This window comes from Muscardinus avellanarius (genome assembly GCF_963383645.1).
Source record: "Muscardinus avellanarius genome assembly, chromosome: 11".
NCBI lineage: Eukaryota > Metazoa > Chordata > Mammalia > Rodentia > Gliridae > Muscardinus > Muscardinus avellanarius.
In genome coordinates this window covers 36,215,974-36,241,137 of record NC_137797.1, presented here as the reverse complement: position 1 = coordinate 36,241,137, position 25,164 = coordinate 36,215,974, and the positions used below count along the sequence as shown (strand labels likewise).

Sequence of the window (25,164 nt, the reverse complement as noted above, 5' to 3'; positions counted from 1 at the left end):
ACCTATGAGCTAATTCGAACGCATTTCTGATACATACACAGCACAGTGCTTGAACCTGTAATAGTGAAAGTCACATTGGAAATGTCTTCCTAAAAACAACAGATAACACTATTTTTTATTCATAACAACTGAATAATAGGACACACACACACACACACACACACACACACATATATATATATATATATATATATATATATATATATATATATATAATATTTTTTTTCCTGAAAGCTGTATTTAAAGAAAAATTTCCATGAAACTACACGAGCATAAACAACATTAAGGCAGATCAGGGGGAAGCCCTGGGGTTATGTGGATAGCAACACCACATCGCCGACGGCTATTTCTGAGTCCTGGCTGTGGTTGGAGCTGATGCCGGTGTCCGAGTCCGTGTCGTTAGTGTTAGTGTAGACCTGGAAGGCCCTGGGGGCGAAGGGAGGCACCGCCCCACCGCCGCTGGGCGCCTCACTTTCCGTCCCTGGGTTTTCCTTTGACTGGCACCCATCTTTGCTGCTGCCGTGGAGCGTGTGCAGCTCCTTGGCCAGCAGTTCGTACTCCTTTGCTTTCATCTGGAGCAGTGAGTCACTGTACTTAATCTCCTTCTGGATGCCGCTCAAGTGAGAGTGGATCTTCAACCCAGCTTTCATGCTTTGCTCCAAATCGCACTTAACGCTTTCCAAATTAGAGCCTTCCAGTTCACTCGCGGCCGCCGCTTCTGCATCTTCTTCACTCAGGTCCGTGCACACACTTCTTACTTCTTTTTCGATCTCTGCAGAGAGCTTGTCGATGAGTATCCTGTAGTATTTCAGTCTCTCCTCCAGGTGGACGACGCCGTCGCTTTCGCTCAGCTCCTCCAGGATCTGGTTTTCCTCATCCTGAGGGCCTCGCTTGGGCTCAGCGTCACTGACACTGGGCATTAAGTAGGCGTCCTGAACGTAATTTTCCCCGTCATTTTCTACCCGATCCAGGTGGAATTTCGCCTCACACTTTTCAATTTCCAAATCCAGCTCTTTCATTCTCTGGACTTGCTGGTGAATGGTGTGGTCCTGGGAGATAATCAGATGGATTAACGTCTCCATATTCTCTCGATTGTGAGAAACGCTGTCCTGCTTAATTTTAGCCAATTTCCGGAATGTTTTTCTGACTATTCTTTTTTGTTTATCCGGTGGTAATGTCTTCATGTAATTTGCTGGGCTGAGCTCCCACGGTTTCTCCGTGTTTTGCACCAATTTGGCTTCGGCGGTCCGCCACAAGGGAACTGGGAGAAAAGCATCTGCTTTGACCAGCACGAACTGCATGTTGGACTGCTCATCCCCCCAGGCTTTCCAGAGCTTCAGCATCCTGGTGAGCGGGGGCAGGGCCCGCTCTGAGCCCCTCCACTTCTCGATGATGCAGTAGTCACTGGGCTTCCCCAACAGAAAGCGTTTCTCTCCAAACGTAGCCTCGTGTTCCTCCAGCAAGGCCTGGATGACATCGGCAGCCGTGGTGCGTTTGGTTAACCCACAGACGATCTTCTCCTCTTGGCAAACCCAAACCACAATTTCCTTCTCTTCAGAATCCATGTCTTTAGTTGGAGATCTGAAAGAAAAACAAAGCACATTACATTTCTGTCATCACCTGTGTGAACTCAATAAGATGGTTTAACATTAATACCCTTTCTAGACTTTAGCCTGACTGAGAGATGTACTTTGAGATTGTGACTATATAGGAATCAGAGTTAAATCCAATAAAAATAATAAGAACTGTGGGACGTGTATCTTTTCTTATTTTGTCCTAGTAGGTTCTGGAAAGAGCAATTTGTCAATAAAAGACAACCAAAGCTATTTTTTTTTATGTCTTTAGAATTTAACTGCAATACATGCACAGTTAGAATGCCTAGAGTTAAGATAATAAACAGAGAGGATATAAAATAAGACTTTTTTTCCCCCTCTGGGGCATTAAGATCAGAACAGGACCATGTAAAAATGTATGTAGGAATAGTGATGGTGTTTGAATGATATTGGAGTCACAGAGTGAAAACTAGTCCAATATTGAAAACAGTCATGTTTTCATTTAGCAAGTGTTTGTCTATGGGGACTTAGAATTGAACCCTAGAGCATGCCATCTCCAATGCCCCCTGCCCTTTTTATTTTTTATATATTTTTATATTTTTGGTACTGAGGATGGAACCTATTGACATTCTAACTCCAAGCTATACTTCCAGAACTATTTTTATTCTTTATTTTGAAACACAGTCTCACTAAGTTGTAGAGAGTTTAAGTAGCTGAGGCTGGCCGCGAACCTATGATCCTCCTTTCTCAGCCTCTCAAGTAGTGAGATTATAAACATGCACCACCAACAGGCTTTATTTTTATTTTGAAACAAAATCTCAGTAGGTTTCTAAGAGTTTCACTTAGTTGCTGAAAGCAAGTGTTTATTATATACGAACTAATATAATAAAGCATTTATTATATACCAACTATGGGCCAGACATGTTTGAATATACTACAGATATATTAATAAAGAGGACAGAACACAAACACGAATATGTAACTAATATAGTATCATAATGGTAAATGTTGTGAAGCAAACTTCCCTGGATGAAAGAATAGTAACTGTCTTGGAAGAATGAGAGGTCTATTTTAGAAAGCTTAGGAAAGACTTACCTATGGAGGTGGCATTTAATTAGGTACATGGAGGAACTAATCAGAAGCCAAGAGTTCCAGAGAAAGTGAAAAGAAATGTATGAGTATCTTCAAGGGTCAAAAAGAATGCAAATGTAGTTGGAGACTGAGGATGATGAAATTGGAGGTGATCATTGGTAGGAAGGAGAAGTGGAAGATTGGCAATTGAGGTCAAAGATAAAGGAAAAACTGCTGGACATGGTAAGGCAATTGGGTGGTGCAATTTTAATGGAAAACCATTGGGAAGTTTTAAGTAAAGGAGAAATATGGTCTTATGCTTTTTTGAATCTGGCTTCTGTTTTTAGAATGAAATGAAAAAAATGAAATAACAGAGGAAGAAAAGCTGAGTTAGAAGCCTATCATAGAGGTCTAGTAGAAAGGTGATGGCCTCCTGGACTAGAGTATTAGTTGTAGAGATAACAGAAAATGTTCAGAGTTGGAATCTATATACATATACACATCCATGTACATATGCATGTATAGTCTACCAAACATATGTAGGCTACATGTACATGTACGTATATTTGCATATGTATGTGTTTACAGGTATGTATATGTGTACACACACATATATAAGTTTGATAGTACTTTTTCTTGTGGTATAAGGAAGAAGTTGTGTTGGTCTGTTTTTCATCATATAATGAAATATTGAGGCAAGGTACTTTGTAAAGAAAAGAAATTACTTTGATTCACATTTCTAAGGACCAATTTAGGTGTTTTATGTGATGATGATGTTCTTGTTGACAGACTCCCAAGGTGGCACAGAGCATCACATGGCAAGAGATGGAGAGCTCAAGTCTCTAAATGTATGTAGTCTATCTTCCATGTAGAGCTACTGAAATCCAATCACCAAAGCTCCACCCTAAAGAACATAATCCTAAACACTATTCAGTGTCCCTATCTCTAAACAATATATAAGGATTAAGCTCTTACCCTCTTAATAGTATTAACATATGATTTAGCAACTAAATTACTGTAGAAATTTGGGGGTGGGGCAAACAAAATCAAATTGCAGCAAGAGGTGGCAGTTTTCTAGAGAGGAAACAGTTTTCTTGAGTAAAAACAGCAAGGAAGTTTCATTGTTTCTAAGGTATACTTATTGGAGAATTTTGAAAATCATATTTTTCATCATGATTATAAATCAAATTGGACTGTGTCTTTCATAATTCTTCATCTTAAAAGAATGTTAAGAAACAAGAGATATGAAATGAATTACACTCTAATGTGATTTATGGCAGCATAGGTTTTTTGAATAGAAAAAGTCTTGTGAAAGTTAGGTCAAACTAATTAATCATTTAATTATATATTACCTCTAAGTATGTGGTGCCATGAAGTACACACCAAAGAAAGTTTCCCTGGATGCTAGAATCATTTAGCCCTTAGAATTTATATTTGTTTCAGTAGTAATAGCTATGAATCTTACGTTATGAACTTTACTTTAAATAATCTAGTTATACTTTGGACATTGACTATCCTAAGGTGAATAAATGATTACTAAAGGTGAGAGAATAAATCAATAACACAAAGTAACATAAGATATTAGGTATATCTTCTAACAAAAAAGTATTTAAGTATGTGATTGTAGCAAATTTAAGCATTTAATTGTTGCAAGTAAAATTTTTAAGGGGAGATTACTCAAAATCTATACTAAGTTGTGATGGTTCTCTTAAAAATCTCTTACATTTAAAGACTCCATATTGAATAATATATTTTTAAGTGAATGTGAAATTCTGACAATGTGTATAATTCTTCATTCAGTGATTCTAAGCAGCAAAATATAAGTTAGAATTTAGGGTAACAAAATCATTTTTATATTTTTATTAGTAGCTAATATATAAAAATAAAAAAATCTTCTCAAAGTACACAGTAGTGTCTGTGTATTGCTGTACAGAACAAAGTAATTCTAAATAAATCATTACATTGATATTTTAGTCATATATACATATTCAAAATTACTATAGTTTTTTTACTATATATTTAGGCATTTATTTATATTGTATAATTTAAAAAGCATTAGCTCTCTATGTATTTACTGCATGTTAAATTACAAGTAATTTCATATGAATTTTATTTATATATTTTTATTTTGTTTTGGTACTGGAAATTGAACCTAGGAGCATTTTACCTTCGAACTACACCCCCAACTCTATTTTATTTTTATTTTGGAACAAGTTCTCACTAAGTTGATGAGATCATCACTACTTGTTGAGACTGTCTTCACACCCACAATCCTCCTGTCTCCATCTCCCAAGTACTGGGACTATAGGCCTGTAGGTTCAGACCCAGCTCTGAACCTTTTATTAATAATGATAAAAATAATAAAATTAAATGATTGTTATAATTATCAACCTTACAAGATAATGCTGATAGATCCCATGTTTAAAGAAAACTTTCTTTTGTTTTAATGTTTAGGGATAAATGCTAAAATAATTCCATTAAAGCTATTAAAAATACTCAGCATTGAAGATAATAACTATCAAACATGAAGCACTTAAAATATCCCAGGCTGTATTCTAACCTCTTTTATGTGTTAAGTCATGTCATTATCACAATTCTATTAGACAGTCAGTGATAGTAACCTTATTTTATAGATAAAGTTGACAGTGTGCCAAGCTTACATAGCTGGTAGTGCAGTGAGAATTCAAATTCAAGAGAGAAAGATGTTTTCAATTTTTTTAAAATTTGATTTAACTTCATTTTTTTTAAATTTGATGTTATCTCATGTATTGTTTCTTGGTTTTATTTCCTAAGCTTTAGGGTCTTATCAGGGAAGTCAGGGCTTACATGATGGAGAGCTGGCTCCCTGTTTTCTTCTAGTAATTGCAAAGGTTCTGGTCTAATTTTTAAATCTTTGATCCATTTGAGTTGACTTGTGTGCAGGGATCTAGTTTCATTCTTTTACGTACAGATATCCAGTTTTCCAAAACCATCTTTTTGAAAGGCTGTTTTTCTCAAATGTATATATTTGGCACCTTTGTCAAATATCAGCTAGTTTAATTGTGTAAATTTGTCTCTGTGGCTTCTATTCCAATGGTATATGAATCTTTTTCCCCCAAACTATACTGTTTTTGTTACTATATTTCTGTAATATAATTCGAAATTAAATATTGTGATGCCTCCAGCATGGTTCTCATTGCTCAGAATTGCTTTAGCCGTTCTTTCATATGAATTTCTGGACTGCTTTTCTAGTTCTGAGATAGACATAAAAAAGTAAAAAAAAAAAGTGACTATAGAATGAGAGAAGATCTTTACCAGATCCTTTTTCGTAAAGAACTAAAATATAGACTCTATAAAGGAATTTAAAAAAATCTTATTACCAAAGACCAAATAACTCAAACAAAAAATATTCAGAATAGGCACTTCTAAAAAGGAGAAATACAAGAGTTCAACAAATATATAAAAATGTGCTCAACATCATTAGCAATTAGAGAAATACAAATCAAACCTATGCTGAGATTCCATCTAACTTCTGTGAGAATGGCAATTATCAAGGATACAAACAATAATAAAGCCTGGTGAAGATGTAGGAAAAACAAAACACTTATACATTGTTGGCAAAATTATAAATTAGAACAACCGCTATGGAGATCTGTATAGATGCTTCTCAAAAGATAAGGAATGGAACCATCATATCACCCAGCCATACTACTCCTGTGTGCTTCCAAAAGAATTAAAGTTAGAATACTTTAGTGACAACATGTATACCCATATTTATAACAGTGCAACTTCCAATAGCCAAATTATGGAGCCAAATTAGGAGTTCATCAACAGATGGAAGATAAAGAAAATGTGGTATATATGCAGAATAGACCTTGCTCAGCCATAAAACAAAACTATGTCATTTGCAGGAAAATGGATGGAACTAGAGAAAATTATGCTAAGTGAGATCAGCTAGTCTGCAAAAATCAAGGGCTGTACGCTCTCTCTCATATGTGAAAGCTAGAGAAAAAATAGGAAAGGAAAGAGATTTCATAAAATTTAAAAGAGAGAGACCAGTAGAATTGTGGAATTGGATTAGGGGCAGAGGAAGAAAGGAGAGGGAGAAAATGAGGCTTGAGAAAGGAAAAAGACCAAAAAGTATTTGTATATGAATGTATGTACAGGGAGGGAGGAGCGGGCAGGGAGATGGGGCTGAAGAAAAATGCACTGAGATGCTGTGTACATAGATGAACGTATCACTTTGAATGCTCACTACAATGTATAACTACCACGCATCAATAAAAATTTAAAAATTAAAAAAAAGATGCTGGTTTCAGGGACTGCAGTTTTAACCAGTATACCATAAAAGCAACTTTATAAATTTGTTGGTTTAGTTAGACATGTGCATTAAACTAGAAACAAATAAATTGTTAAAAACTTTATCACATAAATATGCCTTTGATAGCAGCAGAACCAGAGTGTTCTTGTCGGGGCCCACTCGGCTAGACCAGGATGGGGCGGTGGCTCAAGATGGCACCTAGGCATGTTGCCAAGTCACGAGGCTCACGAGGCTGGCGGTGCCCTGAGCCTGCGCAGTGAGCCCTATCAGGTGCCCTACGGATGATCAGTGATGCAGCGCCTCGAGCTACCACCAGCCCGCCTATGAGAGGGTTAGAAATGTGCATGCCCTAGCTGTGGGAAGCTTGGGGTTGGTGGAGTGATGAGGGAGGGGTTATGAGACTGATATATATTTGCCTGCTGGAAGCATTAAAGAGGGGAAGCATTAAAGAGGAAGCATCATCAGCAAGTCGGCATTCGTGTGTTTCTTCCCTAGGCTCTGCTGGTCAGCGCCTTAGGGTCGCGACATAGTGGAGCTGAAACCCGGGAACGCCGTAGGGACGGGACAAGTGGTGGCTCGTATGGGGAACGCCGGGGAACATACGGGGAATGCCATGGGGTAAGTTCACAGGTAAGCAACGAAGGGACAGTGCTGTGTAGGTTCGCAGGATTTAGTAGAAAGTAGAAAGTTTGCAGATTGCGACGAAGCAAGCCGTGGGGTAAGTTCGCAGGCACAGAGCTGTGTAGGTTCGCAGGATTTAGCGACGAAGTAGAAAGCTCATGGATTGCGACGAAGCAAGACTTATCATGGGGTCTAAGGTTACTGCTATGAAAGTCAAAGAGGCTCTCTGTAAGATTCTTTTTAAGGGAGGAGTGAAAGAAATGGGCAGCTTAAATCAGGCATAATGATGGTAAACCAAAGAGTGGACCTATTACAAGAACAGGTCGACATCTTGGGACAGATGGCCATGGTACCATGTATTCAAAAATTGTCTGGATTATGCATAACCTCTGTGCAGTATCAGAATTTTTCCCGTGCAGGCAATCTATCCCGACAGATAGGCAGAATGCTTCTGGGAAATTGGAGCCATAAATTTGAACAAACTATGACAGAACTTCGAGCGTCCATTGTCGCGATCAAATCTACCCGCGTGGAGATTGCCTCAGTACAACAATGGATGGACCTGATACAGGGGACAGTGGGCTTCTTAAGAGATTGGGGTGGCATGGCATTCTGGGCATTTTTTTGCTGGTGGTAGTATGCTGTGTCCTGGTTGGATATATGAGGTGTATTCGACAACAAACTGTGCAACAACAGAACATGCTGGTGCAAGCTCTGGCTGCCCTTGAAGCTGGCTCATCTCCTCACGTATGGCTCAAAATGCTGGATCGGTAGTCAAAGACGGGTACGATCGTCCCCGGGATCATATCAACCTAAGACAGGGGAGTAATCATGCTATTGCTTTCCCAATGACGGGTAAGAATGATCCTTGAGGTTCGACAACCTAAGACAGGCACGGTCCTGAGCCTTAATTTTAATAAAACAAAAAGGGGGAGATGTCGGGGCCCACTCGGCTAGACCAGGATGGGGCGGTGGCTCAAGATGGCGCCTAGGCATGTTGCCGAGTCACAAGGCTCGCGAGGCTGGCGGTGCCCTGAGCCTGCGCAGTGAGCCCTATCAGGCGCCCTACGGATGATCAGTGATGCAGCGCCTCGTGCTACCACCAGCCCGCCTATGAGAGGGTTAGAAATGTGCATGCCCTAGCTGTGGGAAGCTTGGGGTTGGTGGAGTGATGAGGGAGGGGTTATGAGACTGATATATATTTGCCTGCTGGAAGCATTAAAGAGGGGAAGCATTAAAGAGGAAGCATCATCAGCAAGTCGCGTTCGTGTGTTTCTTCCCTAGGCTCTGCTGTTCAGAGCCTTAGGGTCGCGACATGTTCTATTAGAGCACCCAACTGATCAAGGAAGGACTTCTCTCAGTGGTCAGCTAAGGAGTAATATGTGGAGGGATGTGTTACTTTCTAAGCCTAAAAAAAAAAAATCTTGTTTCTGAGTTGATGCAGCAAAGTTGATTAGCAACTTTCTGGCTAACCTTAGCATCTCCTTTAGCTAAAAATAAAAACAAAACAAAACTCTCATATGTTCAAAAGTCCTTGCAGTTTTCTTTGTAGAGTACTCTTTATAGAGTACTCTTTATGCCCTGTTCTTTCCTTTTCTTTTTTTTTTTTTTTTGGGGGGGGGGGACTGGGAACCATCAGTTGTGGATCTGTAGCTAAAGGTGACACATGACCTATAAATTCTGTGTCCTTGCACTAGAACTGTGAAAAACAAGGTAAAGCAAGGAACAGAGAATCTTTCTGAATAATAGAATAAGAATAACAACATACATGGTAATTCCCTGCTACTCCCATGACCCCTCTACTCTGATAGGATGCTTCCTACTTTGAAAGGATCAAGTTCTTGTATCCTGTGGCCTCCTCTAAAGATCCTGTTAGTTTTCAGTTCATGCAAACCAGGAGCAGCATTTTCACCATGTACAGTAAAAAATGTTGCTATTAGTCGGACAAGGTGGCTCACACTTGTAATCCCCGTGCTTGGGAGGCAGAGACAGGAGGATCCCGCAGGTTCAAAACCAGCCATGCTGGTTTAAGAGACCCTGTTTCTAAATAAAAATATAAAATAGATCTGGAAGTATAGCCCAGAGGTAGAAGGGTTTCCAGGAACCCCAGTACCACCAAAAAAAAAAAAATGATGCTACCAATCTCATGTCACATATGAAACAGTAAGAGCTTTTATTTATACTTCAGTCTCATTGGCTCCAAGTTTTTCTTTTAATTTTTAAAGTCTTCCAAATGTTCTTATACTTTGTTGGGTCAGCTATTGCTAAATTTTTTTGGAGAACTTTTATAACCATCACTCAAAACAAGTAATTCTCAAAACTTCTGTCACTTGACTGAACACATTTAAAAGTAATGACCATTCATTGCAGTATTTAGGCAATAAATCTTCCACAACCAGTGTTTATGCTTCATCATGTCTAGAGTCTGTTTTATAGCAAGCTTAGCATTTTGAAAACTATAGTGATTTTATAATATGTCTCTGAGTTTCTGTCGATTCACTCGACAAATATTTGCTGAGCGCCTCTTCTGTGGCTAGCACTGTCATGGGAAATGGGAATGATAGAAAAAATGTGTGTAATTTATAAGAGAGTATCACTGGCACATTGTAAGACACAGTAGTAAGGTTGGAAAGGCAATATTTTGTATAGCATTGGTTCCAGTGCCAAGTTTCTTATAATATTAGTGATACTCAAATGCTAGAGTGACATAGACTAATGGCCCTCAGTATCATTTCATAAGGCAAAAATTAAAATAATAATAAAAAGAATAAATAAATAAATATCCACCATAAATAAAGCAATTGGACATTTTAAATATCATTACTTTATAGAAATAATTGCTTTCATTTGACCATAGATCAATGCACACCTAGGCATCTGTATGAGCAAAACATTTGACATTATAACTGGGACTAAATATAATGTTCCTTTTCCAACCTTTGAAAATTTACTATCTAGTAAAATAATGAAATCTACAAAAAAAAAGTTTAAAAAGAAAAGTTTAAAAGTAATATGTGCTGGTGGTCCCTACTCATGATAACTCTCAGAAATCTTTTTTTATATTGTTTCATTTTAGTCATACATCTTAATGAGCTACAAGATGGTAGAGGCATACATGTAAACATCACTCATTTAGTCCTTCCCCAATCCCCACACCATTCTCTCCTCCCTCCTTCTCATGTTTGTCTTACTGATTGACTTTGGTATGTTTGTCAATGTATATGATGTACATAAGGGAATTTTCCTCTTCCCCCCTCAGATAAGTCACCTTATTTGCTCATCTATGGTTTCTCCTTCTTCATCTAGAGTTCTTCCTATGACCCATTTTCTCCTTTGCTTCTGCATATTAGGGAGAGTATCTATTTTTTTTTTTTACTTTTTGTGATTGATTAATCTCATTTAGCATAATGTTCTCCAACTCCATCCATTTCTCTGAAAATGATATAATTTTGTTCTTTTGAAATCTTTCTAATTTGTAGATTTCAATTTTTGTTGGCTATATTAGGTTTATGCTGAATAAGACATATTCCCCACCAATAGCATTTATTTCACACACACAAAAAGAAAATATAAACACACTAGATTGCTTGATTTATCATGTAATATGATAGAATAAGCAATTCTTATCTAATGGATTCAAATACATTGTTTGTAACCTCCAATTCTAAGGCAACAGGACACTGCTATTTCAAAATAAGCATATATGTCTAAAAATGTTGTTTGCTTTTGCTCTGCTTTCTCTTGTGTGTAATCCTTGGGAATGAAGGATAAACATCTTACAAGATGTAAAACTGCTGAGATAACATGCTACAAACATAAAAATGAGAACCATATAGCTTTATTCTGTTTTCAGTCTATAAAAACTCATACTCCAATAATTCACTTCTATATTCTTTTTTTATAGAACAATATGGGACACTTCACAGATTTTCATGTTTTCCTTGAGCGGGGGCCATGCTAATCTTCTCTGTATCTTTCCAATTTTAGTACATGTGCTGATGAAGAAGTGAGCACAATTCACTTCTATTTTCTATGTTTATCCTAGTGCCTTAGTTTTATTTATAAACAAGCGCACTGTCAATTTGATTGTTGTTCTTTTTCTTTTTATCCCACCACACTCTGCTCTTACCCTATCTTGTTAAATAGTTAGAAATGTTTCTTTATTATTGCCTACCCACCGAAATCACTTTCCTTTTAGATTCTTCTTGACTTATAGCATCCCTAAAGTTAAGAACGCATGTATATGGAAGTTACAAATATCATTCCTGTTTTACAGATGAGAGAACCAAGACAAAGAAAGGGCAAATAACTTGTCTAAAGTGACAAAGTTAGGAAGTAGGAATATTCCTTCCAAATTTAATTTTAGATATTAACCTACTACTAATCCCTGAAAATACATTACACTAGTCATATCTATATGACTATCAGCTTACCAATATTTCCCAATTCATAAAATGATAAAATTTCCATGTTTATTTTTAAATAAATTCTTGGAATTCAATGTGATTTCCAATAGAATTATTTTTTCGCCAGCTATAATCAATCACAGTCCTAGTTTGAATGCTTTAAGGTAAAATACAAATTTACCTTCTTTTCATTCTATCATTCTTCCCTTTAAATATCCAGGATAAAGATAATTATTGATGATTGTATGCATCTGAGTCTGTAATATTAAGAGAATAGGGACAAAGCATTTGAAGGCAGATGGCAAAGTTCACCTGGACAGTGGTTTCAGGACTGGTTCTCTCTGGACACTCTGGGAAGAAGTAACCCATAGGTGGGCACCTGCATGGGAGACCATACTATACACTAATAACCACAGTTTCTTTTAAGTATAGGTTAGTTATAAACTAACTGGTTTTACTACAAGGGTCTGCCTAAAATAAAGGATACAAAATGTATTATTTCTGCATGGCATTTGCTCAAACATTGTGCATTTATAAGAGTAAAGTAACTATAGTCCTCAAATTAATTTCTTTTTAAAAATTTTTAATATTTTATTAATCCAGTATGTTCAAATGATGTACTTAAACATATCAAAGTCAACCACTAAGCCAAGTATGGAAAGGAAGGATGGGGAGGGAATGGGTTGGGGAATGGGTAGAGGATAACTGGGTGGTGTGTGCATGTATGTTTACTTAAATTAAGTTTCTATCAGTTAACTTTGGAAGTTTAGGTTAATCAAAACTGTTGACTCCTATGATTTCATGAAGATGGGAAATTCATAAGCTATAATCTAGTCAGGGTTTGGCTTCAATGTACAAACTTGGAATTCCTAATATTTTATCATCCATGAAGATTCTTGAGTACACTATATGCCCAAAGAGATGTAAATCAGTTATCTCCATGGTATAGAATGAAATAGTTTACTAGCTGTTTAGGCAAGCAAAAGCAATGAATAATAACAATTTAAAATGTTTCCTTACATAATATTAAGTAAGGTAACCCTCCATTTTTCTTCTGGTATTACAGTCAATAAAACTAAAGAAATTTTACAATGAAATAAATATTTGGAAAACCTAAATAGGTGTTTATTTTTATTTGCATTTGATTTAAAAATACTCTTTTTAGCCAGGCATGGTGGCACATGCTTGTAATCCTAGTATGTGGAAGGCTGAGACAGGAGGATAGCCCAGGTTCAAAGTCGGCCTCAGCTACTTAGTGAGGCTCTCAGCAACTTAGTGAAACCCTGTTTACAAATAAAAATATAAAATAGGTCTGGTAGTATAGTCCAGAGTTAGAAGGCTCCTGGGTTCCATCCCCAGTATCACAAAAAAAGAAATAAAATAAAATAAAATAAAATAGACTGTATTTTAGAAATAGTAAATAAAAGAAAAATTCCCCTTTTATTCATAACAAAACTGATTACTATGAATATATTTTTATTTTATACCTATTTATGACATCTCTCATGCACATACAATTTATGCTTATATATGTTTTAATATTACATTAAATTTAATGTACTAAATGCATAAGGTTCTCACAGAAAGATTCTGTTTCATGGTTTACAAAACAGAACTTCTGTTTAATTTATTTTAAAACAGTTTATAATTATAAAATATTTTGAAATTATTAAAACATACAAAATAAATTTTGCCTTCTACATTATAGATATTTAATTCCTTTTTTCCTCAGACATATTAATGAGAATCATTTATACACATTTGCCAAAATATGTAGTAAGAATGATTGTATTAAATTTTTAATTTTAGATTTTATCTAAATCATCATTAATAGACCTTTACAATTTGAGCTGTGCATGGTGGTGCACACTTGTAATTCAGAATTTGGGAGCCTGAGACAGGAGGATCGTGGTTGGTTCGTGGACAGCCTCAGCTACTTACTGAGGCTCTTTGCAACTCGTGAGACCCTGTTTCAAAATAAAGAATAAAAAATAGGGACTGGGGGCGTAGCTTAGAGGTAGAATGCCCCTGGGTTCCATCCTCAGTACTGCCAAAAAAAGAAAAAAGATTAAATTCGAATTATTTTCTAATCTCCCCTCATCTTAATTATAATATGTCAATGTACATTTCTCACATTTTTGCACAAATTACTGGAAATAACAGAGTTAAAAAGCTTTAAAAATGTGTACAGGTTTAGTCAGGTGTGGTGGTGCACTCCAGTAATCCCATTACTTGGGAGACAGAAAAATCACAGGTTTAAGGCCAGCCTCAGCAACTTAGTGAAGCATTCATCAATTTAATGAGCTTTGTTTAGAAACAAAAAATAATAAGGGACTAGGAGTACAGCTTGGAGGTAGAAAGTTCTGGGATTCAATCTCAGTACTCCCCTCCCATACACACACTTACAAAAAAAAATTGTTTACAGTATAAATATAGATTTTTAACAACAATAATAAAATGATCACCCTTATTGTCTAATGTGGAGAAAGGTGTGTTTTATTATTATTATTCATTAGCCTTATCAAACTTACTACAGTAGTTTGCAAAATTATTTTATAAGCATTTTCTAACCAATCCAACAAAATTTCTCACCAGCTTCAACCAATTTTTCTTTTGTATGTACACTAACAATATAAAGTAACTCTTTACCTACAAAGAGACACCTTAAAAATCACTGTGTACTCTGTATTACAGATGAAGCAAAAATACTTTTGCTCTCCCCTGACTTACAACTCTCTGATCCTGACTGGCATTGAGGCAAAGTCGAACATTCCATTAAAAAGCTATGCATATACTTAATTATTATTCCACAGCTAATTCATGTTTTGGCTTTTTAGAATACCTTCACCATAAAGAGAGTTTATGTACTAAGCTGAACTCTTAGCAACATGTATTAGACAATATACAAATACTTTTTCATATTCACTCTGAAATAATATTGTAAAATTGAACATGAGATTTTTTTACATTGACTCTGCTATCTACCTGGAGCTTATTTCTCCATTAAAAATTAATTTTAATACTATAAAATTATAAAAAATGAAAGGGAGTTGGTTATAATAAAAAGTCAACAGCCATACAAAATTATTCTTTCAACACACATCTGCTAAACTTTTATTATTCTTGAACCATCAGAGAATAAATTAACAACTTAAATCTTAAAGTTTTAAGATAAAGTATCATAGCTGTGTTATTGTAATGCCAAACTAAGAATCTAACAAAATATATATTTATAGAAATTTGTTCTGAAGGCAGAGAAAAAATGAGTAGGACTTCTTTATTCAGCTGTCAAAAGAAGAAAAGGCACCAAATCAATCAAGGAATCAATCAAGGGCGACTTTTCTTCATATTATATAGTAGACAATAAATTTCAGTTGGAATTTGAAGTACAAAGTTTAGCAAGAGAACTATTTTATAGTGATTCCACTTTCAAATCAGTAAGTTTCATTAAAATACTGTTATTAAAATAATTGCTTTCTAAAAGATATTTCTCAAACACTGTATGATGATCACTAGGGTGTGACATATATAATGTATATAATATGTACAATATATATCTGTGTGTTATGAATACATTTTCCCATAGTATAAATTTCTTTTCCCAGCTAACACAATCTAACTACCATGCACAGAAGTTATTCCAAGTAAAATTCTTTTATTTCTTGAGTCTCTGATAAGCAAAGACAACAAGACTTTGTGTTTGAGGGCTGAGGATGTAGTTCAGTGGTAGAGTATTCACCCAGCAATCATAAAATCCCAAGTTTTATCACTAGCACACACACACACACACACACACACACACACACACACACACACACACAGCAAAAGAGAGAGAATATCAAATTGATCTTCACTATTCTGTACAGTTGCAAAACAGTCATAAAATTCATTTTTCTATAAAGGGTTGTTGGTGTGAGCCAGGTGTGGTGGACACGCTTGTAATCCCAGTACTTGGGAGGCTGAGACAGGAGTTTCACAGGTTTGGGGCCAGCCTCCACTACTTAGTGAAGCCCTCTACAAACTAGTGAGACCCTGTTTCAAAATAAAGAAGAGAAAAATAGGGCTGGGAGTGAAGCTTTTGATGTAGAATGTCCCTGGGTTCAATCCCCAGTGTCACACACATCCACAAAAAATGGTTGGTTGGTGTGTAGTTTGGAGGTATATTGGCCCTTGGTTCAATACCCAGTACCAAACCGTGGCATAAAAAGGTATATGAATTTTTTTTTTTTTTTTTTTTTTTTTTTTTTTTTTTTTTGCTGGTCTGGGGATGGAACCCAGAGGCATTTGACCTCTGAGCTACACCCCCTGCCCTATTTTTTTAATTTATTTTTATTGGTGCATTGTAATCATACATCACATTGGAATACAAGACTTGAAAGGATATACAAGCACACATCATCCAATTAGCCCTCATCCAGCCCCCATCCTCATTCCCTCCCCCTCCCTAGATCCCATGCTTGTTTGGTGATTAACTTTGATACATATGTTTATCTACCCCTGCTTTTTAAAGAGGCTCCATCCTTCCCTATTCCATGCCCTCTGATTGGTCACCTTAATTGCTTCACTATAGGGCCCTTTCTATAGCTCGACCTCTTCCTGTTGCCCCTTTCCTCCTAGTTATTGCTGATTAGGGGAAGCATCTGGTTTTCATTTTCTGCAATATTTCTCTGTGCATGCCACATTTCAAATACCAATCCCACTCTTGACAGCCCCAGTTGTGGCCTGGTTACCCAGTGGACTGATACAGACCTCGCTGGCTCAAGCAGCTGCCTTGCCTCATGGGAGGCCCCGGTTCTGGACTCGCTGGCCCCGACACTGGCCTAACCTCTCAGCTAGCTCTGATCCCAGCCTCGGAGGCCCCAGCACTGGCCTTCCTCAAGACAGGCTCCGATGTTAGCCGATGGCCCTGGCATTGGCCTAACCCCTCAGCAGGCTCCGATCCAGGCTTCGGAGGCCTCAGTAGCAGTCTTGCTTCATGGAAGGCTCCGATGCTGGCCTCTGGCCCTGGCACTGGCCTAACCCCTTGGCAGTCTACGATCCCGGCCTCCGAGACCCCGGCACCAGCCCTGCCTCACGGCAGGCTCCGATCCCGGCCTCGCTGGCCCCAGCACCAGCATAACCCCTTGGCAGGCTCCAATCCCGGCCTCGGAGGCCTCGATAGCGGCCTTGCCTCACAGAAGGCTCTGATGCTGGCCTCACTGGCCCCAGCACCGGTGTAACCCCTCGGCAGGCTCCGATCCCGGCCTCAGAGGCCTCAATAGTGGCCTTGCCTCACGGAAGGCTCCGATGCCGGCCAGTGGCCCTGGCACTGGCCTAACCCCTCAGCAGGCTCTGATCCCGGCCTCGGAGGCCCCAGCACTGGCCTTGCCTCACGGCAGGCTCTGATCCCGGCCTCGGAGGCCTCAATAGCAGCCTTGATTCACGGAAGGCTCCCATTCCGGCCAGTGGCCCCGGCACCGGCCTAACCCTTCAGCAGGCTCTGATCCCGGCCTCATTGGCCCCAGCACCGGCCTAACCCCTCGGCAGGCTCCGATCCCGGCCTCAGAGGCCTCAATAACGGCCTTGCTTCAACGGAAGGTTCCAATGCTGGCTGTTGGCCCCAGCACTAGCCTAACGCCTCGGCACCCCCTGCCCTATTTTTTATTCTTTATTTTGAAACCGGGTCTCATTGAGTTGCAGAGGGCCTCACCTAAGTAGCTGAGGCTGTCCGCAAACCGGGATCCTCTGATCTCAGCCTTCCAAATGCTGGGATTACAAGCGTGCGCCACCACGCCCGGCTATGAAGTCTTTTTGAGGTATATGTAGCCGATTACACAAATACAAGTCTCCATTTCCAGTAGTTATACTTTAAACTGAAGATTCTCTCAGTTATCCTCTATGATGAGAGAATTTGGCCTTCAGGGGATAGTTGTTAATATGTGGAGGCATTTTCAGCTTTCACATCAGAATTGAAAATACTACTGGCATTTAATAGATAGAGGCCTAGAGGCCAGTGATATGATTATTTTACAATGTACAAAACAGATTCTCATAGCAAGGAATTTACCTGGCTTAAAATTGTCAGTACCAGCCCTGTTAAACAACCCTGTTCAGGATTAAAAAAAAATCCATCATGGAGGTGCACACCTGTAATTCCAGTACTTGGGAGGCTAAAACAGGAGACTTACATCAGGTTCAAGGCCAGCCTCAGTAATGTAGCAAGGTCTTCAGTAATTTGTCCAGAACCTCTCTCAAAGCATAAAAAGGGCTGAGAGTTCAGAGGCAGAATGTTCCTGGGTTTGACGTTGTATGTGTGTGTGTGTGTGTGTGTGTGTGTGTGTGTGTGTGTGTATACAGATTTTTAGTGTGTGCCTAGATTTTTTTTGTGTGTTCCTAGATTTACATTCTAGAAAATCTTTCTTCCAAAGAGAATTTGAACATTCGTTCAGTAAAAATGGGCTGTAGCTTGTGAGGTGAATAGAAGATGGCAATGATTTGGTGTGCTGGAATGAACAGGGACACATGCACAGCCAGGGCGGAGGTGGGGCTGGGGAGTTAGCAGAAGGCTCCTCACTGGCCATCTCTCTTGCTCCCTCCTTGTAGTTTATTCAGCAGCCCCGGATAGAAGAGACATGCAAAGATCAGAGTTAGAAAAGGAGATCTCCAAGCCCCCAAATTTTAGAGCAAATGGAGAACAAAACAATACCTGAGGTCTTTACAAGACACAGGAAAAATCCCCAGAGACAACTTTCAGAGATGATGAAGAAAACCAGTTTTTCATGTATTTATTGCTGGTGAGAAATAGGCATGGACAATAAGACAAAATAAATCAGAGACAGCCTGTTGATATAGCTTAGCAGAAAAACTACAGTAAATGTCACATTACCTTGCTTTTGTTGGCCAGATGACAAACTGGAATCTAAAACAGTCATATACTCATTATATTTCACATGAATTGGAAAAAAAATACTGTACTCACTCCTCAAAAGATCTGGCTATTCTTTGTGCCTCTGACAGCTGAAGAGTAAACTTGAGCCACTAATATTCTACTAATACTTTATCAACTTTTTTATTAAGCTAAGATATTGCTATAGTATGCTTTTCCTCGCAGCAGAATATAAGTACTCTTCACCCCAAATTCTCACCCAATAATAAAATTGGGATTTTCTAGCATTTTCTTAACCTGAATATAGTTATTTCCCTTATAAATTTTGATTCAATCTCATATACTCAGTAGATAGAAGTGCATTTTACTCCATCATCATTATCTATTTAAAGTCATAGTAAGAAACTAAAACAAAATTAGTATGATAGGAAGTCACTCTCTATTTTTGAAGGATTTGATACCAGAGCACACCAAAGTCTGAGGATGCTCAGGTCCCCTACATGATGGTATAAAGTATCTGGACTTTAACTACATACACAGCATCCTATATAATTCAAATCTTGTCTAGATTACTTGTAATGTATAATTCAATGATATGTAAGTAGTTATGCTGTCTGCTTTATGGATCAAGGATAAGAAAACATGATCTATACATGTTCAGTACAGATACAATTTATCTTCTGATATTTTTCATTCGTAGTTGAACCCATGAATGTGGAACTCTTAAATATGAAGGGATGAATGTATGTTATTTAACTTTATGTGTCCAGCATTCTGATAAGTGTAATTCAAAATAATAACATGGGGAAAAATAAAAAAAATTGGAAAAATCTACTGTATTAGGAAATACAGATTTCAATAATTAATATTTTATTGGAAAGATAAATGATTGTGACAGTTCTAAAAATTCTCCTCAGGCAGTCCCTTCTCAGAACATTTCACTGAAATAAGTTAATAAGTCTCATGAGAAGTGAGGTCCAGTCTATTAAACCCTTCATCCAATCATTCTGCATGGCATTCATATTTTAAAATGTGTCTGGAAATAATACAGAGGGAGTTAAACTTACTTCACAATGTGAGGTTCAAATAATAATTAGAAATAGAAATGCTAAAATAAGAGATTTGATTTCAGTATATTTATCTTGGGCTCAAATGTGGTAATAAATTGTGAATTATTAAATTGCTTTAAACAAAAATTATGATTAATTAAAAATAAGCATGAAGTCACACTTGTAATCCCAGCATTTGGGAGGTTGGGAGGTTAAGACAGGAGATCACTGTTCAAGGACAGCCTCAGCTACTGAGTAAAGCCCTTTGCAACTCGGCGGGTTGCAAAATAAAGAATAAAAAATAGAGCTGGAAGTATATGTTAGAGGTGGAATACCCTTGGTTCCATCCCCAGTACTAAAAAAAAAAAAAAAAAGAAAAGAAAAAAGATGACTTTGACTAATAAGAAAGTTTACCAAATTAAACTCCATGTCAGAGAATACACACTGTTATTTGAGTTTGCAAATTCAGGTCTATTCCAGTTACAAATTAAAAATGTTGAAGATGCCATAAATAATAAGTTAGTATGCTGAGTGTTAAATAAAATCTCACCATAATTTTAAACTAAAAGATAAGATTTACAAATTTAATAGTTCATTTTTCCAAGAATCTTTGATTATTAGACTACAACTAATATTGACATAATGCAGTACTTTTAGTTTCATCATTATTATGTGAGAGTAAATATATATTTTGTATAATATGACTAGTTGGCTTTGGAATGAAAGAAAGGAATTACCCCCAAAATAAATAGAAACTTTAAGTCAAGATTAGTTAAGGATAAAAGCTTAAATTTGTTTTAAAAACAAAGTTCTAAGTAAATCATTTAATATATTACAAGTTAGCTTCTCTCCAAATAAATTATCCATTTTGAATCATGAATATTACAATTTGTATCATGAATATTATAATTTGCTCTAACCTTCATTAATGGAATATTGGTCTTAACAAATGTGTTCGGATAATGTGGACATGAAAATATGGAAGATAAGATGACTTTTATACTCAGGAAATTGTTCTATAGCTGGGAAGGAAAAAATATGTTGAGAGGAAGATGTTTGATGTTGAGGACTATAGTAAACATTGATTATCATAAATAAATGTCTTGTAAGAGAAGAAAAACAATAATCAAAGTTACATTATATTTAAAAATAATAAAAAAGACAGAGGAGTTGGCCTCAATGCCTTCAACTTATTTTTAGTTCTCACAGTCCTTTGTAGAAGTCAGATTTATGTTAGAACACAGATGCTAGACTTGAATTATATCTGTAAGGAAGACTCACTGAATTTGTGGCAAAACATGACCAGTGTAGGCTTGGAAGTGGAGGGAAAGGTGCTTAAAAATAGTAAGGTTACTGGAGAACATAGCAGTGGAGAATGTGAGGAAAGACAAACTAGGTAATAATAGCTCACATGTATTATATGCTTAGCATATCCAAGTCATTCTTCTCTGTACTTTACATACATAAATTTAATTTTCATCACTACCATATCAAATAGATTTCTACTGTTAAACCATTTTATAGATTGAAAAACTGATAAACAAGAGATTAAAAAACTAGTTCAAAGCTACTCTCAGCTAATAAATGAAAAAAAATAAGTTTGGATTAAGTGGGTTAAATTGAGTCCGACCACTGATGAACTTATTGTGTGTAATATAATAAAGAATGAATTTCATTTTTTTTCTGAAAACAAGGTATAAAATCTAGGTCAGACATGTGATCCTATTGAGAAACATATTTGTGGCATCATAAAAAATATAAATACCTATTTCGTACTTTGCTATATCATCAATTCAAGCAGATAAGTGAACAATGCAATATTTAAAGACCGATTTTCTTGTCAATCAAGGGACTTGTCGAACAAGGAAATTGAGGGTTTGTTTGTTTTGTTTTGTTTTATCCACTTAAGAAGCACCTATGAAATTACTACATACCTATAAAATTATAGTTTCTCTGATGGATACCTGAATAAAATATTTGACTAATTAAACTCAGATTTAAAGAAAATATTTTAAAAAGTAAGTTAAATAAGTTTACAAGTGGTAAAGCTTTCTTATTTTCACAGTACTGCATAACTCAAAAAAAAAAATAGAACATCTTAAGATGGGAAGAATCAGATGCCCTTATGTTTGATTACTAGCTTTTTAAGGTGTCTGGCAATTTTTAACATTTCAATTATTCTTATAATTAGAAAAACCTAGATTTGAAATAAAAATATCAAAATACCTTTTACTCTCAGTATCTGGAGATATCTGTGTTATTGTACTTATTTATACATATAGTTTATAAAATAATATTAATTATAATAGTAACATTTAATGAATGCTTACTATGTGCTTTACTTTGCTTTGAATTTTCATGTTCGTATTCATTTAATCCTCATTCCCCCAAATGAGAGAAATACTATAATTATGTCCATCTTGAAGATGAATAAATACTCATCATTTCATCCATATTGATTTACTTAAAAATAAATTATTAACCGTTTCCCTATACTAATTATTCTTTACATATCAGTATAGATATTAATTATTCTTTGCAGAGCAGTATTATATGTGTTATATATTATGTTTTTAAAATTAAAGAGACAATTATTTTGACCCATAAAAACTATATGAACAAAAGTTAGCATTTCCATAGTTCCATTAAAACACCACCTCATTGCCAGGCGTGGTGGTGCATGCTTGTAATCCCCGCACTTGGGATGCGGAGACAGGAGGATCCTGCAGGTTCAAAGCCAGCCGTGCTGGCTTAAGAAACCGTTTCCAAGTAAAAATATAAAAGAGGTCTGGGAGTGTAGCCCAGAGGTAGAAGGGCTTCCAGAAACCCCAGTACCACACACACACACACACAAAAAAAAACAAAAAACACCTCATTAATTTGCATACTATCTTCTGCTGTTTATTTTCTGCAATAACAAAGTTGTGTGGTTGAGAAAGATCTTATGATCCAGGCCTTGTGTCACATGGCTGTAATCACAGTACTTGGAAGCTGAGAAAGGAGAATCACAGATTCTAGGCCAGTTTCAGCGACTTAGCTAGACCCTCCATAATTTAGAAGTTCTTGCTTCAAAGTAAAAAATAACATTGAATGCCCTGGGTCCAATCTCCAGTACAAAAAAAAAAAAAAAGGCAAGCCGGGCGTGGAGGCGCACGCTTTTAATCCCAGCATTTGGGAGGCTGAGACAGGAGGATTGCGGTTCGCGGACAGCCTCAGCTCCTTAGTGAGGTCCTTCGCAACTCAATGAGATTCTGTTTCAAAATAAAGAATAAAATATTGGGCAGGGGGTATAGCTCAGAGGTGAAATGCCTCTAGGATCCATCCCCAGACCCGCAAAAAAAAAAAACAAAAACAAAAGGGCAAATCTTAAAATATTTGTTATCTGTCCTTTTAGAGAAAAAGGTTGTTCAATCATGGGTAAACACAGTGACATATTTGGGGAATTCTTAGAGTGCATAATATGCTAATGTTATCTCATAGAACTCCAAGAAATGGAAAAGTGATTCTACTACAGAGTATTTACTAAATTTAATTGGCATATCATCTCAGAAATTTCAAGATCTGCATGAAAAAGTTTCAACAAACAAATGTAGCTACTTTTTACTTATGAAATAAAACATGTCATTTATTTCCTAGCAAACCACCCTGCTTTATAACAAATTAAAATAATAACTCATTCATATAAACAAAGAATGGATATGATTCTACAAAACATAGTGGTGGGTTCTTTTATCAAAAAAACACTATAAATTGTGAAAAGACTCACATTAATTGCGAATCTGGGAAAGAGTTGCTAGTCTTTAAAGTTTTAGAGAAGTACTAAAACATATGTTTTCCACTTGTTCCCAAACTTTAAAAGTTACACTAACCACTTATATCCATTTTAAGTCTCATTTGCTATTTTCTGTACTTAAAAAATTATCTCCCCAGAAAAATCAAAGGTATTTTAAGGAAATAAAATATGCTATACATGAAATAAAAATAACAATTTGATTATCTTTATTTTAAAGATACACACAGCATAACATTTACACAAAGCATATACACAAAGCATAAAATTTAAGCAAAAATAAAATTAATGAAGCAAATGGTACAGAAGCTCTAACCCACAAATTGATTCAGATTAATTTGGCCCAGCATGTGGCAAATGTCTTTTAAAGTTACATATTTATGGAGCACAGCAGTGTCAGTTCCAAGAAAAGATCAACACAGAATCTTCACCCATAAATAATGCAGATATTTCCATAGGTCACTAAGAAAATTTGAATCATTGTTTTGACAGGTGAAGCATAAAAAGTAGTGCAACAGAAATAGTTTTTTCAAAACACAAATTAATAATGATTTAGTTAAAGTAGTGTGAAAATTGTTGTCTTTCAGAAAATTAATTTTTCTATGAAAACATAGGACAATAAAAATTGATTAATAAGTACAAATAAATGGTAAGAAACCTGAAAACTAAAATTTGATAGGTGTGTCTGTGTACTTGCTGGCTTTATGCTTTAGTAATGCCAGTTTAATTCTTTTGGATGTAATACTATAAACCAGTCAAGCAGGATAAGAACAACCCTAGACATTCCACAACTGCAGGGTAGCTATAGTGCATAATTCCCATAAACAGAGGAAAGGGAAGGGAATGTGTAAAGAATGTGTACTGGAGACTACTGGGGGTTAAGTAAACGAAGCTCTTAGTTCAAATTCCGGAAACTGATTATAATCAAAATGTAAATATTTAACATGTAGTATTTACCAGATGAACGGCTGAGAAAATATCTAAGCTCATTGGAAATTCTAATGTTTACTTTCCCGTGTTACCTGTGCTTGTATCTGGCAAGGATCTAAAGTTTCCTCACTGATTTGTATTTTGTTCAGAAATATCTCATAATAACAAAGCATATTTATTAAAAGGACAGGGATCTCATCTGAATATTGCCTTTAATGACAGCTGTAGTTATTCAACTATTAGCATTAGTTTTCCTTTTGACAGCCAAAACCATAATTGGTTTTGCCTTCATAGTAGGAGCTATTTCCCAATGCAGTGACTTTAAGCCTGTATCTGCCTGCAGCCTCTTTACTCTTTAAAATGTGTTCTGAGATAGGTTGGCATATTTGAACCACACCTCAAATATGCAGGAATTTTAATGATCCAGCAAGATGGCTGAAAACATAGGCAAGCTCTTCCTCTTAGCTTTTCATTTTCTTTTCTTAATGCTTTTATTGGTGCATTATACTAGTTCACAGTGATAGTATCATATATGCAAACAGTACTGGGTGGGCTTTTCATTTTCTGAACATGCTCTAT

At 36.5% G+C, this 25,164-nt stretch overlaps 1 protein-coding gene across 1 annotated transcript in view; it reads right to left on the bottom strand.

Moving 5' to 3' along the window:
• Positions 1-311: 311 nt before the first annotated feature.
• RASSF9 (Ras association domain family member 9) overlaps positions 312-25,164 on the bottom strand; it is a gene marked incomplete at both ends in the record, with an annotated part of 40,692 nt that continues 15,839 nt past the window's right edge. Inside the window, one exon of the mRNA XM_080706024.1 lies at positions 312-1,581. Coding sequence (XP_080562150.1) covers positions 312-1,581 — 1,270 coding nt within the window. The remainder of the gene's footprint in view (positions 1,582-25,164) is intronic.